Source organism: Pelodiscus sinensis, chromosome 9 (genome assembly GCF_049634645.1).
Source record: "Pelodiscus sinensis isolate JC-2024 chromosome 9, ASM4963464v1, whole genome shotgun sequence".
NCBI lineage: Eukaryota > Metazoa > Chordata > Testudines > Trionychidae > Pelodiscus > Pelodiscus sinensis.
In genome coordinates, this window is record NC_134719.1 from 5,039,160 (window position 1) to 5,055,162 (window position 16,003).

A 16,003-nucleotide genomic window follows, 5' to 3' on the forward strand; every position below is an offset into this window, starting at 1 on the left:
CACAAACCTCAGACCTTCAGAGCTAAATGCATGAGCCTCTACTGCATGAGTTTTAACAGTTTTAATGAAGGCTATTGTAGACTCATTAATCTCTAAGGGCACGTCTACATAGCAGGGCGAAAGTTGAATTAAGACGTGGAACTTCAACTACGTCAATTGCGTAGCTGAAGTCAAAATAGCTTAATTAGGCTTTTGGCAATGTCTACACAGCAGGAAGTCCTCCTTTGACTTCTCTTGCTCTTCGTGAAATTATGGTTACAAGAGTCGGAGTAAGAAGTCCTCGAGCCCGACATTATTTCAAAGTAACGATTTGTTGTGCAGACCCGCACTATGTTAAAATAACATCAGTTATTCTGAAATAACTCTGCTGTGGAGATCTACCCTAAGTGGCCCTAGTGCCACTAGTGGGGACAAAGGGTTTGTGGGTTACTTATGCACAAAACGGGATGTGCTGTTGAGTACTTGGAGATGAAGTACTTAGATGTGTGTGTGACAGTCTCCCCTCGTAGCTGGTACATTAGACTTTGGACCATGGTCTTCCAGTGCTATCAGCTACTGGAGGTTGAGCAAAAGGTCCCTATAATGTTCTGACCCTCCGTGGCAAGAGGAGAAGCCAGGGAGTAACACGTCTTCAGCAAGAGGATGCGTGTACAAATAAAGGCATGTTTTCCACAGGCCTTCAACATCTAAACCTCTTCTCACAGGAGACTTTTAAACTACAAGTTGAACCTCTCTAAAGTAGGACTCTCTAGTCCAGCAACATCCACGGTCCAGCAGAACTTACACTGAGCTTAATGCTTTCTGTAGAAGAGCTTCTTTAGCTGGATCAATAAAAGCGATTCCTACACCCAAAAGACGCTCAAAATGGCACAGTTAAATACAAAGTGAAACGGATCACTTTGCACAAATAGTTAACATGCAATGAAATACCCTTCAAGAGGAAGTAACCATTGACACATCTGCAGTCACACGCCAAAAAAGGGGTATTAATGGGTTACAGAAACCATGGGTCTTCATTAATTCCAGGGAAGGGATCAAATCAATGCCATGAATTAAGACCACAAACGTTAGTGTCTAGCACAGTCATGGATTTAAGCTCCCAGGCAGGTGTCCTTTGAGGAGGGAGTCCGAGAACTCAGATTGGTTTGTGAAGCTTGTTCTCCCCCAGGTGAGATGCTCTTTTTGACTTTTATCACTGTTCTGTGTGAGCTCACCTGAGAGTGTTCAGGCTGGACCTCTCTAAACGGGGACTCTGTGATCTGGCAGGACTGGGGTGGCCATCCGTCCTGTTTTTACTGGGACTGCCCCGTGTTTCAGCTGTCTTCCAGGCATCCCAACTTTTTATTTCAAAAGAGGGAAATGTCCCATATTTGCATGCCCCCTGCTGGTCCTTGAGTTCCCCCGTCAACGCAGCCACAGCTGCCTCCTATTTGTGGCTGGCGGTAAAGCAGGCACCAACATGTGGTGTCTGGAGTCAGGCAAGGAGCCGAGGGAGAAACATAGAAAGAAACCAGGGAGCAGTGTCGTTTCTCCCTGTGCATCCTAAAGAAGGGGGGGAATTGGCAAGACTTTCCGGAATATGGGGCTAAAGTCCTGACCGCTGGTGCTTCCTCCCCTCCCCCAGAACTGAAACCCCTTTCCCGCCCCCACCGCTGGCTCCAGCCGCATTCCCAGGCAGGGTGAGGCCCTTTTACCACCGTGGAGCTCAAGCCTTGCTCCTGAGTGGCCCCGATTGCAGATCTCAAACCCCCATTCCTGGGTGGCCCCACGCCATGGGGCTCAGCCTCTGCCCCATCCCATTTCCTCCTCCCCTTCCTCCACGGCGGGGCTGGAGCCCCAAGTACCGGTGCTCCCCCTCCCCCACTGTGGGGCTGGAGTCCCGACTGCTTTGGGCTAAAGCCCTGAGCGCCAGCAGCCGCCCCACCACCAGTGTCCAATATTGGGCATAGGGAAATATGATCACCCTAGGCAGGACAATATAAAAAGTCTTGGAGGCCTGGCTGCTGCCACGGTAGCTCTGCTGAAAAGTGTCTCTTGATTCACAGACATTTTTATGGGCCCCATGCAGGCTGCAGGGCTGGATTACTGGGCCCTGCATGGTGCTTACTGAAAACATCTTTGCCTTCAGAGACGCTGCTGTGGCTTTCCCCAGAGCAGGCAGGCTGGGTCCAGGGATAGGAGGCTCGGTTTGGTGGGGCAATCCTGGGCCACGTCCCAGCCGATTGGGGCAGAGCGGGGCTGGCCCAGGTCTCTTCTGACAGAGGTGGAGCACCTGGGGCTCCTCTGGGTGGCTGATTTCTGCCCTGGGGCCCAAAATTGCTGTGGATGGGCCTGAAGCCACATCTTTGTCTGGTGTACCGTAGATGAACGGGTGCTATTCCCACTGTTCACAATGGCTTCAAAGAAGGACGCCATTTTGTTGCAAAGCTTGCCGCCATATCATGCATTTCCCACCCTGAAATGGCCGCCATGGCCAGGGAAAAGACTCCACCCTGTACCAAAGGCAGCTTTCCAATCCTGCCCTCCAAACTGGAGACGTGTTTTCAACCCCCACCTAGCTCCCAGCAGGAAGCGGCGGTTGTGGGGAAGAACCTCGGCATACAAGCTTTGCCTGCGGTGGATTTATAAAAGCTTTTATTCATATATTAGGCTACAAAAATATTTTGACAAAATAACATTAGAAAGCATCTGTTTAATTACACTCTTCAAGCACGCTGCAAAACTGGCCCCAAATGGGGGAGAAGGAAGCAGAACAGCAATAACAAAAAATCCTAGAAATATTTGACACACATTTGAAGTGGCAACTGAGAAATGCGCATCTTGAATTTCAGATGAAGACTGACCAACCCTCCTGCAGCAGCGTTAAGAGCGGGGAGGACTTCATGGAATTTCCCTAGCGTACGGCACCCGTTTAAAAGCTAGTCCCAGGGGTACAGCTACACCTGAGCCAGCTCTGCTTCAGAGACGTCAAGGCCAGCTAGGATCACTGTGATCATCAAGTCTGATTTCCTCTATAACATCCTGCAAATAATTCCTAACTTGGATCTTGTTAAAAAGAACATTCACTATTGCTTTTAAATGGCCAGTCTTGGAGGACCTCCATGCCCCTTGGCGAATTGTTCCAATGGTTAATTACAATCACTGTTACAAATGAACATCTTGTTTCCATCTGACTTTGTCTAGCTTCCAGCTGTTGGATTGTGTTACACCGTTCTCTGCTAGACTGATGAGCCCAGAGCCGGCTTCTTCATAGTAAGGATGTAATAGTGTAGGCAATTAACCAATAAGCAAAAACGTATAGGTTATGCTATAGACTGCACACAAACCCCGCCTGTAATTTTTTTAGCAGGCTGGCTTGCAACCTGTCTCAATCCTGGTTTGTGATGGGCAGTGCTAGACCGAGCCATAGTTGCACCCCGGGCAGCGGGCGTACGGTGCATGCACAGCCCTGCCCCTGGGCCACTTCAATCAGGCGTCCCCCATATGTTGGCACCCTGGGCAACTGTCCAGCTAGCCCCCCCCTTAATCCGGCCTTGGTGATGGGTCCAGGACCAACCCCTGCTGTGGCTCTGCATTTAAAGTGTATTAGGAGACGGCAGCCCGGCTCAGTTCCAGCTCACACTGTGTCCAGGAGCTCAGACCCTCTCCCCCGCAAACAGAGGCTGCTGCCACCCCTGTACCAGAGGCAGCAGGGTGGGGTGACGGGCAGGCACTCCATGAGGGGAGCTGCTTTTTAAACTGGCGCCCCTCATAGAGGAGCTCCCGTCTGGTACCCGGCGCTGCTGCTTCTGATACAGAGGCAGCAGCACAGAGCGGCAGGGGGTGCCTCGGGAGTGGGGCCGGCGCGCACTAGCTGCTGCCCCCGGGAACTATAAAATAGTCAAGTAACCAATAAGAAGTCATGAGGTTCCTCGACTATTCAGTTAACCGATACCAAGCATCCCTAGTCCATAGGACGGTTCGGGGAAGCCGGCCTAGGCCCTGTCCTTTGGGGGCCCCCATGGCAGCTGCCTCAACCATCGTATGCCTGTATCTGGTGCAGAGCACCACCTCCTGCACTCCCGGTGGTGGGAGCTGGAGCGGCCCAGCAACCTGCTCCACCCTGCCCGGACACGCCGCCTTCTCCCGGCTGGCTTCTCCACAGCAGCAGGCAGCAAAACAGGCCAGCCTGCGGGCGCTCCGGTTCCTGCTGCCATGGAAAAAGTGAGGCGCAGTGAGCTGGGAGGGCAAGGCAGAGTGGAGCAGGCTGCAGGGACACTCTGCTCCCACCGCCTTGGTGAGTGCAGGTGGGCGACCCCTGCTGCCATCCAGCTCCTGGGAAGTCCCCAACTTGGGGGGAAGAGGACGGAGCAGGGGCATGAAGGGGTGCAGCAAGGGTGGAGAAGGAGCAAGACTTGGGGGAAAGGGTGGAACAGGGGCAGAGAGGGGGCAGGGGTGGAACAGAACTGGGACCTGTGGGGGAGTTACCCCCCTGCCCCGATCCCCTTCGGACAGCCCCAGATGAGCCCATGATCAAATATTGCTTCCCCACGTAGAAACTTACAGGCTATTATCACATCACGCCTTATACTTCTTGGCTTGCACTGGTGTACACCAAGAATGTCTTCACCAAATCATGCTGGTGCCAAAATTGGTGAATTGAGATCAAAATCAGGATTTTGGATTTTTCTCCTGCTCAGAGCAGGTTCAAATTTGAAACTGAAATCCAGCCCACTCTACGTAAACAATGGGTAGAAATGCCAGAGGTGACTGAGGGTGTGTCTACACTAGCCCCCTAGTTCGAACTAGGGTGGTTAATGTAGGCATTCAAAGTTGCAAATGAAGCCCAGGATTTAAATATCCCAGGCTTCATTTGCATCTTCCCGGGCACCGCCATTTTTAAATCCCCCTTAGTCTGAACTCCGTTCCTGTGGCTACACGTGGCATGGAGTAGGTAGTTCGAATTAGGATCTCTAATTCGAACTACCGGTATACCTTGTTCCATGAGGAGTAATGGTAGTTCGAATTAGAGATCCTAATTCAAACTACCTACTCCGTGCCGTGTGTAGCTGTGGGTACGGAGTTCGGACTAAGGGGGATTTAAAAATGGCGGCTCCCGGGAAGATGCAAATGAATCCCGGGATATTAAATTCCCGGGCTTCATTTGCAACTTCGAATGCCTACATTAGCCTCCCTAGTTCGAACTAGGTGGCTAGTGTAGACATACCCTGAGTGACAATTTGGGATCAGGATAAGTATGCTGGGCTGATAGGTTTGAAAAAGCTAAACCTTCACCCTTCAGTTTCTCTGCCATAACTGTAACGCGCTGTGGACAAGTGACGCCTTAAATAGATGATGCTTTGTAATGAAACACCTGGTCATGCCAATACACTGATCGCTGCCTTCAGGATGGCTTGCCTTCCTCACTCGCTTACCAGCACAATAGCAACAAGATTATAGAAACACACAGCACCCATACTGAGTCATACTGCTTGTAACGGAGTTTACTGGACGGGACAGGGAGGCTCAAGATGGGGTATTTGGACACGTATCTAGAGCATAGTTATCGTTCATCCTGTTCCGCAGCCATTGTCTACAGAGTTCCAGGAAGACAATAGCATTATTCAATAGCCCGAGGACTTGAACCAAAAAGATGCCATTCACAAAACACAATGCATCTTCTACATGCTCTTTAAATTGCAGTGCATTTTGCCAAGGGAAACGATTAACAAAATAAAATAGAGTCCCCTTGCTCTTTTGGTTGTGGGATTGTCCAGGTTCATAGAATCATGGAGCTAGAAGAGACCTCAGGAGGTCATCAAGTCCAGCCCACTGCCCAAAGCAGGACCAATCCCAACTAAATCAACCCGGCCAGGGCTTTGTCAAGCCAAGATGTAGAAACCTTTAGGGATGGAGATTCCACCCCTTCTTAAGTAACCCATTGCAGTGCTTCACCACCCTCCTAGCGAAGTAGTTTTTCCTAATATCCAACCTAGACCTGTCCCAAGGTAACTTGAGACCATTACTCCTTGTTCTGCCATCCATCAACTACTGTGAACAGCCTCTCTCCATCCTCTTTGGAACCTCCCTTCAGGAAGTTGAAGGCTGCTATCAAATCTTTCCTCTCTAGTTCAGCTCCCACAAAACCTGACTGGTGCCAAACCAGAGAATTTGCTGAACTGTGGAAGGTCAATGTTGTCTAGCAGCGTTACCAACACTTCCACTGTTTGCTGGGCTCTTAGAAGGCTGGGCTTTTAGAAGGATTTAAATATCCCACGTTCCATTAGCATGATCTCGCCGGCATGTTACTCCACTCAACAGCTGTTCCGAAAGTGAAAGTGCTCGTTGGGACGCGTTAGTTCGAACCAAACCCCTTGGTTCAAACTAACGTTACTCCTCATTTTTTGAAGGTGCGCACTTCCACTTTCGGAACAGCTGTTGAGCGGAGTGACGCGCCGGCGAGATCATGCTAATGAAGCATGGGATATTTAAATCCCTGCTTCATTAGCAATTTCGGTCGCCTACATTTGCATCCCTACTTCGAATTAGGCTGCAAGTGTAGACACATCCTATGGGACTGCAGTAAACTTGGCCATGCTAATGATAAGTGGACAACAAGCTAACTAACAGTCATGGCGGACCACAGATGTTGCCAGAACAGAAAGTGCCAGACTAGACCAGTTCAACATGTACATTCCTTTTGGCAAAAGATAGCAGCTCAATAGTTAACTGGCATAAGTCGCAATATCGCAGTTAGATATAGGGGAGAGGGTACTAAAATATTGATTTTAGCCTAGGATACAGCTATGAGACTAAATCAGAAAAGTGTCACATTTGGATTCAACAATGCCTAAATCTTGGCCCAGAGTAGCACAAATCTCAGGAAATCTGGCGATTCCATGTGATTCCCACATGCAAACGGTGTCACCAACTCTTATCATTGTAGTATGAGTTTTGTGGTATTTAGTGGTTTTGATATCTTGGTGTGGCTAAAATCCCCAGCTCCTGGATTCAGGTGACACGAGGTTCTCAGTTTTCATAAGAGAAAAAAATCAGCTTCCAGCCCTCTTGGTTGCTGAGCAGTGCTGGAAAATATGAACCCTAAAGACTCAAAGAAGAGAATGAAAATAAAATAGCAGTGCAGCTGGTAGTATGTGGTTATGACTATTCTGAATCCAGCTTGTTTTCTCTCTGAATTATATAGACACTCTCCAAACTCATGTGGAAAATTCATGACATTAACATGGCCCATCTGAATAAAGAATCTTTCAGAAACAGAGCCACATACTATGTAGTATTAATGTATTTTTTATTAGTATTGGGCTGACAGTTAATTACTAAATATTCCATTTTTGTCTATGCTAGGAAGTTTTATTTATAGTCCTTTCCATATTTTCTGCTATGGTTTAAAACAGTTGATTGGAACCAGTTAGCTGGACAGAGGTCTATACACTAAAGCATACAGCAAATATTATCAAATTAATCAGGGAACCCCAATGATAATAACTTTAGCACAGTTCTCACAAGTCCAAGGAAAGCTTGATCAGCCAGTACTGGGTCCTCCTCCTCCTTAGTTCCAGCTTCAAAATGGCCTTCAAAACAGCTAATGATGAATTAAATAGCTACAGGTTGAACCTCTGTAGTCTGGCACTCTCTGTTCTGGCAACATTGTGGTCAGCATGATTGTAGTTAGCCGGATGTCCACTTATCTTGGATGTGGCCAAGTTTCCAAGCTTGTTTAGAGCCACCAGTCCTGGTTTGCTTGGTTCTGAGCTGTTATTTCACTCAACTTTACCTTCTAAGAGCCCAATAAGCAGGAGAAGTCTTGGTAATGCTGCTAGACAATATTGATCTCCAATGGTTTGGCAAATTCTTCAGTCTGGCACTGGTCAAGTACCCAGGGTGCTGGACAAGAGAGGGTCAGCCTGTATCTGATTCTACTTTTCCACATGAGAAAGTTGCTCTAGAGATGTTCTAGGACTGTGAATTGGAGGGAAAGTGGCCAAATTGTGAATGGGAGGGGAGGTCTCCAGGAGGAAGTCTCTGTGGAAAATATGGACCACACTATGAAATTTTAACATCCAAGTATAGAGCAATTCAACAAACGGTGGCAATGCCTATTTCCCATGAAGGTATAGATGAACTCTTGGGAAGTGTCAGGTATAGCTGAAATATATATAGAATAAATATTGTAATATGTGTGCTCTTATCCTATAGGAGAGAAAATCAAAACTACTCAGCCGCATGTCATAGGCTTTATAATGCTAATGACGACTCTCCTTTGGCTCAGATGGTAGGGAGCCAGGCTTTTGGAGCAGGAAGGTCCGTGTTCTAGCCATTCTGCCATGATGACGTTCTAGTTGACTATGAGGTGCCTTAGATGTTCCTAGACTTGCAACAGTGCAACAACAACAACAACAACAACAAAAGCAGTAGGGTCCAATGGATAAGACAGTGGTCTCAGAGTTATAAGACTTAATGCCATTCCTAGCTCTGTCACCGACATGTAAGCTGAGACAATCACTTCAGCTGTGTGAACTTCTTTTTCTGTCTCTCACATTTTCTCTGTCTTCTCCATTTAGATTGTAATTTTTTTTTGGAGCAGGGATGGTCACTCTCTATGCATTTGTACAATATCTAGGTCCTGGAAGACCCAGCTGGACCCCCTGTGTGCCATGCTACTATATTACAAGTAATAATAATCCTGTTTTGTTTTACTTTTCCCCCCTCTATGCTTTTAAACCTGTATTACCTGCAAGTCCATTTACGGTGGGATTGCTTATTTTTGAATGAGTTCACAGTTCGCAGTCCAGATGATCTGTTCATTGTGTTGAAACAGCCAGAGAGCCCTCCCGGCTGAGGGGCAGTAAGGTTGAATTTGAAGGCTTTCAAAGGCATTATATTCAAATGAAGTTCTCCACAGTGTAAGAGCTCAAATAAAGCTGTAACGGAAGTTCCTAAAACATGTTTCCAATATGCGGCCCAGTGCAATAAATATCATGCAAAGCGAATGGCTTCCTTCCAAAACCAACATCTCTAATCTTCCACATGCCAAAATATACAATGGAAAAATATGCATGAGATTGGCTTGAAGCTCTCATTGGGGCAAAGGTCAATGTCTTCCATTTCACCTGAAGCGTTCTGTGCTTGCCCTGGCAAAACAGGCCTAGCTCACGAGGCAGTGGACCTGCTTGGGTTTGTACCGTTTCTCTAAAAATAAAAATTGAATGTGCTGCAAAACTGTTTCAGTTTGGTTATTTTGTGTTTTCTCCAAAAAAGTGTTTTGATTAAAACATTTCAACCAGCTCTACAAACCAAACTATCTTTTGGCACGACTAATTCTCAATGAGGACTATGCTCAGGCAAGGTTTTGTATGTTATGTCTCTTTTTCTCCAGCTCAGTTTTCCAAAGGGTATGTCTACACTGCAACACTATTTCGAAATAACTAGCACTATTCTGAAATAACTTAGTTTGCGTCTGCATAGCAGGCAGTTATTTCAAAAGTGTCAAAATACTGTCAAGCTGGAGAACTTCTTACTCTGACTCCTGTAAACCTCGTTGTACGATGAGTAAGGAGAGTCGGAAGAAGAGAGCTCTATTTTGAAATAAGTGCTGTGTGGACGCTTCCTATTTAGAAATAAGCTATTTTGAAATAAGATAAGGAATTGATGCAGATCAATTTGCATAGCTTATTTTGAGTTAAGCTCTGCAGTAGAGACATACCCCAAATATGTTTGGAATTATGAACAAGAGATGGACTTTTTTCCACCACTGCCAAGCTCAAAACTGGCTACCTAGATAGATATCCAAAATCACAACTGGTGTGAATTGGCATAGCTCTGTTTAACTCAACAGTGCAGCCATGGTCTACCCCAGCTGAAAATCTGGTTCTTCTGTTTTCATGCTCTTCTAAGAAGCAAATCCAAAACCCATTAAAAGGACAAAATCCAAGGTCCACTGACATCAATGGAAGTCTAATGGTATTGGATCAGCTCAGAATCCAATACCAAGAAAGTAGCCATGTATTTCACAGCAACAGGATCATAGCAACAAAGGTGAATTTTAAGATGTTTCTGCACCCTGGCTTGCTCTGGAGGACATGTGGCCACAGCGTTATCGACTAGCATGATATTAAACATTTAAATATAGTGGGTAGGCCACATTCTGCTCTCATTAGCACTTGGGTAAATCTAGTGAGGCGTCACACTCATGCAAAAAGTATGTGACAGGAGAAACCAACTCAGCAGAGTTACTCCAGACTGATGCCAGGCATTTTCACGAGGAAAAAGGTGAGATCTTGACTGGTGTTAGCTACCATGATGCATTAGTTTGTTAATCCTAGTGAAGACAACACACTCTGCACTTGTCTTACAAGTTAGCAGGTTGAGTGAGAGGCAATGGGGGAAGCTTAGTGTTTATCTTGATTTGCCAAGTCATGTGAACACCACCAAAAATGTTTCCTTCACTAGGATTTTACCTCGGGTTCACAAATTCGAGTGAAGTGATGTCAAGGCCACAGACAACATGACTTGTCTAAAATATGTCTAAAACATGCTAAATGGATATATCCCCCTTCACCCACTAATCTCACAAATTTATCTCAGGGAGGGTTCATGTAACATTGCAATGACAAAAACACATACTTGAGTATCCTTTTGTTGACATATTGGTTATAAAACAAATATAGAAAATATTAATTTATCTGTTTCACCATTACTACTGTATAATGGGGATGTTATTAATATATCCAATACCAACAAAAATAAGTTTACCAGTTGAATAAATACGTTTTTTCTATTTCATTTTTATATATATGAACACATATATTTTACAAAGCCCCATAGCACTATGGGAAATAAAGATCCTTCTACAAAAAAGAAGATGTAAGTCAGTGTTATAATAAAGCTTTAGAGTTTCAAAATATATCTGGGCTAAGAGACAAAACCAGCTAGAGGCACTACCATTTCTCCTCAGTGAGAAGGTCCAGGTTGGAACCGTGGCTGAGGGAACAACCCACTCTTCCATAAAGTATTTCTGTTCTCCATTGTAGGTATTGCACATAATCCTAGGTTGGTCAGGAAGGCCTCAAAAAACTCAGGAGAAAAGACGCTATTGGCACATAGAAAGAAGCAGTTATGGATGGAACCAATGTGCTGTCAGGTGCTGAGCTTTTTGGCTGATGGTGGAACGGGAGATCTGAACGTGGTCTCTGATCCAGTTGGTCTGAAAACCAAACGGGAGGATTGACTGTGATGTAGCCATTGGTTATCCTGATGTTTGAAGGTAGCGTGGTTGTGCTAGGAGAAAGGACAAGAGAACAAAATTAAACAGGATTCTTTTTTCAACAAACAAGAATTTGCTGAGTCCATAATCTTCCTAATGAGTAACAGTGTTGTCTTCAAATCGTCATTGTCAAGTCCAAGTCGAGTCTCAAGTCATTACAGTTCGTCTCAAGTCGAGTCTTGAGTCCCTAAAGTCACTTTCGAGTCAAGTCCCAAGTCGAGTCTCAAGTCTTAATTTAAAAAATGTCAAGTCACTTTTGTACAAGACATCAATATCAGCATTTTTGGACAATTTTTTCACCAAGTCGATTTAACAAAATTAGCAAGTCTCAAGTCGAGTCTCAAGTCACAAACAATGAACCCGAGTTGAGTCTCAAGTCGAGTCACCTAGGCGACTGAAGTCGGACTCGGGTTCAAGTCATGGGACTCGAGTTAACAACTCTGATGAGTAATAATAACCAGAGTTTGTACATCTATAGCTTCTTCTCATAGAAGAGTTCCCTGTGCTAATTATTGCACCACCTCCCTGTAAGAAAGGTACAATTCATTTGCTTTTCTTGGGGATGTTTGCAGTGGACGGGTGGAACAGAAACACCAGGGAAGTGACTTACCTGATGTATCCTACTGAAAAAGTCAGAAATAGGAGTCATAACTCTGATCACTTTGCCACACCTCTATGTGCAACCCTGGATGTGTGAGTGTTTCTTCAAGGTCTTGTTATTCAAAACAATATACAGTGAAACCTATGTTATCCGGCACTCTGTTAACCAGAAAACTTTGTTAACCGGCATTGTCCCCAGCCTCAATATTGTCACATTTTCAGGTGCCCAGACCTGGCTTGGTCTACCATGATTGGCTTAACAATTTTTTATTTAAGAAGTACTAATCATCTCAAAATAGAAATGTGAGACCAACTGCCTCACACTACAAAACTACCAATATTAAAAACTTGAGTTTTATTATTATTATCCATTAGATTATCCTAGGTTGATGGAACCCTCAGATAACCGGAATTTTTAGATAACCGGAATGCCCTAATCCCCGAGCGTGCCGGATAACACAGGTTTTACTGTACTAGAAATGGGACTCAAGGGAGCTATGTCAGGCTATGCCAACTGAGGTCTGAGCTAATAATTACATGACTGATTATTCACTGAACTTTTGAAATAAATACAAAAAAACCCAACCTATTTCCCATTGGGTTGGGATTTAGGGTAGATATGCTGTTAGGACTGTCACAATGCAGGGCAACTGCACCTTTTCCCCCTTTTGGGGCCAGGTCTACACTAGCCCTGAAAGGTCGGCTTATGGTACACAATTCCAGCTATGTAAAATACATAGCAGCATTCATACAGTGGGAGGCCTGTCGGCTTCCCTACTCCTTGTGACTGCAAGGGGTTCAGGCACCAACTGGAGCTGCCCTCAGTGTTTGATTTACAGGTCTATGCTTGACCCACTCAACTGAATGCCAGAACGTTGATCTCCGGCGTGGCGAGTGAAGATGTGCCCTTGGTCCACCAAAGGCTCTTACCCTTAGGCCGCTTGGCTTCCCAGCCATCACTTCTCTTGGGTACAGACATGCACCTCCCTCTTGACTAAGGTATTTTCAGGCTCAGTTTCCTTTCCCCAGAAAGTTAGACTGCCTAAACAAGCCTGCTTTGCTTTTCTTCCCGGAGGCTAATATCAGCATAATTGCCTATGATTTTAAGGGACCGCATGGCTCTGCTGAAGCAAGCACATTTATCTGTAAGATAAAAGCATGCCAGAGAAAACATATTAAAACAATCAAAGCACCTACATGCTTGCTAATAAGTCCGGAGTCCAGCCCTCCTACTCCACAAGAACTCCAGAGCCCTTCCAACCCTTCCCGAAGCATTGGGATGTCCCTTGGATAGAACGCCCTCTCTGTCCGCCGGACTCAAAAGAAGGCCTTGAATCAGGCTAAATTCAGACTAATCCAAAAGTCCTTTCTGCATCGGTTGGAAAATCCACTCTGAACTAGCAGCACCCCACTTTTTATAGTTCCTGGAGGGGCTGTGCTTACTCTCTCCCCTAGACTTACATACAGTGCCTAGCTGGTCCGCAATGCTACATACATTAACACAGTCATATCTCCCAAAGGTATTGCAGGAAATGTGACAAGGATCAAATTCTAGTCCAAAGTCAAAAGCCCTCTTTGACTGTGTTTTTGCTCTGAGATCAGGGGTGGGCAAAAGGAACTCTGTGGGCCAGATCCAGCCCACCAAGCGGGTGGATCTGGCCCATGGAGGCCCTGCTGCTCCCCTGCCCCCAGGCCAATTAGGGTCTGGGGGCAGGAGAGCTGCGTGAAGCTTCCTTCACCCTGCCCCAGCCCTGTGAAGAGCCCATGGCACTTCAAAGTGCTGTGTGCTCCTCGCAGGGCAGGAGGAGGCTCCCTGCGCTCTCCGCCCCCAGGCCCTGATTGGCCTGGGGGTGGAGGGATGTGCCAAGCCTGTTCCAGAGCATGGGTGCCTAGTGGGAAAGGGGGGCAAAGGGGCTTCCCCACCCCCAGACCAATCATGGTCTGGGGGTAGGATAGTCATGCCCCTTCCTGTTTAGGCCCTGCCCTTTCTGGGGTGGCCCGGGGTTACTTCAAAAATTTTTGAAGTGGCCACTGGGCAAAAATTATTGCCCACCCCTGCCTTAGATGGTAAACCCCATGTCGGACAGAAGCTGCTTCTATGCAATGAACATCATCAAATACACGATCAGCCTTCAGTAATTAAAAAGCATTCATGGGCTCTGGTGTGACAGCTTTAGTCAACTACAGCAAATACTGGAGCATCTATGCGAGATTATCCTCTTCGAAGCAGAGCATTTTCCTGGCCAACAAGGTGAAAAGTGAGAGACACGCCTGTGACAGTGTAATGTGAGAGCTGGTATCCACAGATTCGCTCCATTATTTTCTTAAATCAACAGTGAAACAGGACTGCAAGGCAGTAAACAGCCCTGTTAGCTACATTTCTCCTGGGGCAGGCCACAAGTACACCACTTTAAAAAGAGGGATGTAAAGAGGGAAAAGCATTTGAATAAATTCTAATAAAAGAACCCCCAAACACAGGTAACAGAATAATCTGTGGCCAGAGTTGCCATTGGCATAAACAAGAGTCAAACAGTCAGAGCCATACTGATTCACACTGGGTGTGTGTGCCAAAAAAAAAAAAAAAAAATCACAGACAAAAGGATCAACAGCTAACCAGGAGGATAAGACTGGAACAAATCTCTTGAGTCATCAAATCCAGTTGCCTGCTATTTCAAGCAACCACATTGTATAATCCCGTTCATTAATGTATCAAACTTCATCTCGAAACCAGTTAGGTTTCTTGCTTCTTCTACTCCTGTTCCCGAGTTGCTTTTCTCTGACAGTTAGAAACCACCTTCTAATTTCCAGCATGAATTTATTCACGGTCAGTTTGTGCCAATCGGTTCTTGTGCCAACATTATCCTTTGGCGTAAATAGCTCTTCACCCTCCCTGGAACTTAACTCCCTGGTGGATTTATACAGAGCAATTAGATCTCCTCTCAATGTTCCTTTTGTTAGCCGAAACAAGTGAAGCTCTGTTAGTTTGCTCTCTAACTGCACGTATGCAGCACAGATCTAGAACTCATTTGCATTGGATCCAAACAGACAGATCTCTTCCTTTTGAGCAAAACCAAAATGACCATTATGAATTAATATTAAGGGTTATAGATTCCATCAAGGCCAGCTAAAAAAGTCTGGAGTAGATCATACAATTTCAAATTCTGTAATAATAATAATAATAATAATAATAATAATAATATGACCAGGTCTGATTCCCTTCACTAGAGGGCAGTATTAAACATACACATCAGGCAGTACCTTACGAAAGACATTAGATCGGAGTACAATGTCACACTTCCATTCTGGGTTTTGTGATAACTCCGTTCTTTCTCCACACCTATGTTTCATAGTCTCATTTGTTTTTCCCAAAGGGATTTTTTTTGTAAACTTATGTTGCCTTATTATTCCCAGAATGTATATCACCTGCTATTGTTGGCTAGAATTAAAGTTAACAGATGCAAAATTAATTAGAGTAAAACATTCATTTGAAGAAGACACATGTCCAGTACAAATTAGGGACATGGGAATTGTCAGAAAAATGGTCCATCTTGTCAGTACCATGTCTGAGAGTGACTAGTAGCAGATGTTCCAAAGAGGGAGAACCCTCCCATGAGGAGAATTCTAAAATCACCTGATTTAGGACAAAATTCCATCCTAACCCTAGGCAGCTAGTCGATGGGTAATGTCCTGAAACATGAGGCTTCATATCCCTTCTATGGAACAGCCAGCATGGATTTGTAAAGAATAAATCATGTCAAACCAATCTGATAGTTTTCTTTGATAGGATAACAAGTCTTGTGGATAAGGGAGAAGCGGTGGATGTGGTATACCTAGACTTTAGTAAGACGTTTGATAAGGTCTCGCATGATATTCTTATCAATAAACTAGGTAAATACAACTTAGGTGGGGCTACTATAAAGTGAGTGCATAACTGGCTGGATAACCATACTCAGAGAGTAGTTATTAATGGTTCACAATCCCGCTGGAAAGGCATAACAAGTGGAGTTCCGCAGGGGTCTGTTTTGGGACTGGCTCTGTTCAATATCTTCATCAACGATTTAGATATTGGCATAGAAGGTACGCTTATTAAGTTTGCAGATGATACCAAGCTGGGAGGGGTTGTGATTAATCTGGAGAATA

General features: G+C 45.3%; 1 protein-coding gene across 1 annotated transcript in view; it reads right to left on the minus strand.

The window, feature by feature from the left end:
- Positions 1-7,269: 7,269 nt before the first annotated feature.
- Positions 7,270-16,003, minus strand: part of TRABD2B (TraB domain containing 2B) — a 540,370-nt gene continuing 531,636 nt past the window's right edge. The window contains exon 7 of the mRNA XM_006126436.3: positions 7,270-11,277. Coding sequence (XP_006126498.2) covers positions 11,055-11,277 — 223 coding nt within the window. The 3' untranslated portion in view covers positions 7,270-11,054. The remainder of the gene's footprint in view (positions 11,278-16,003) is intronic.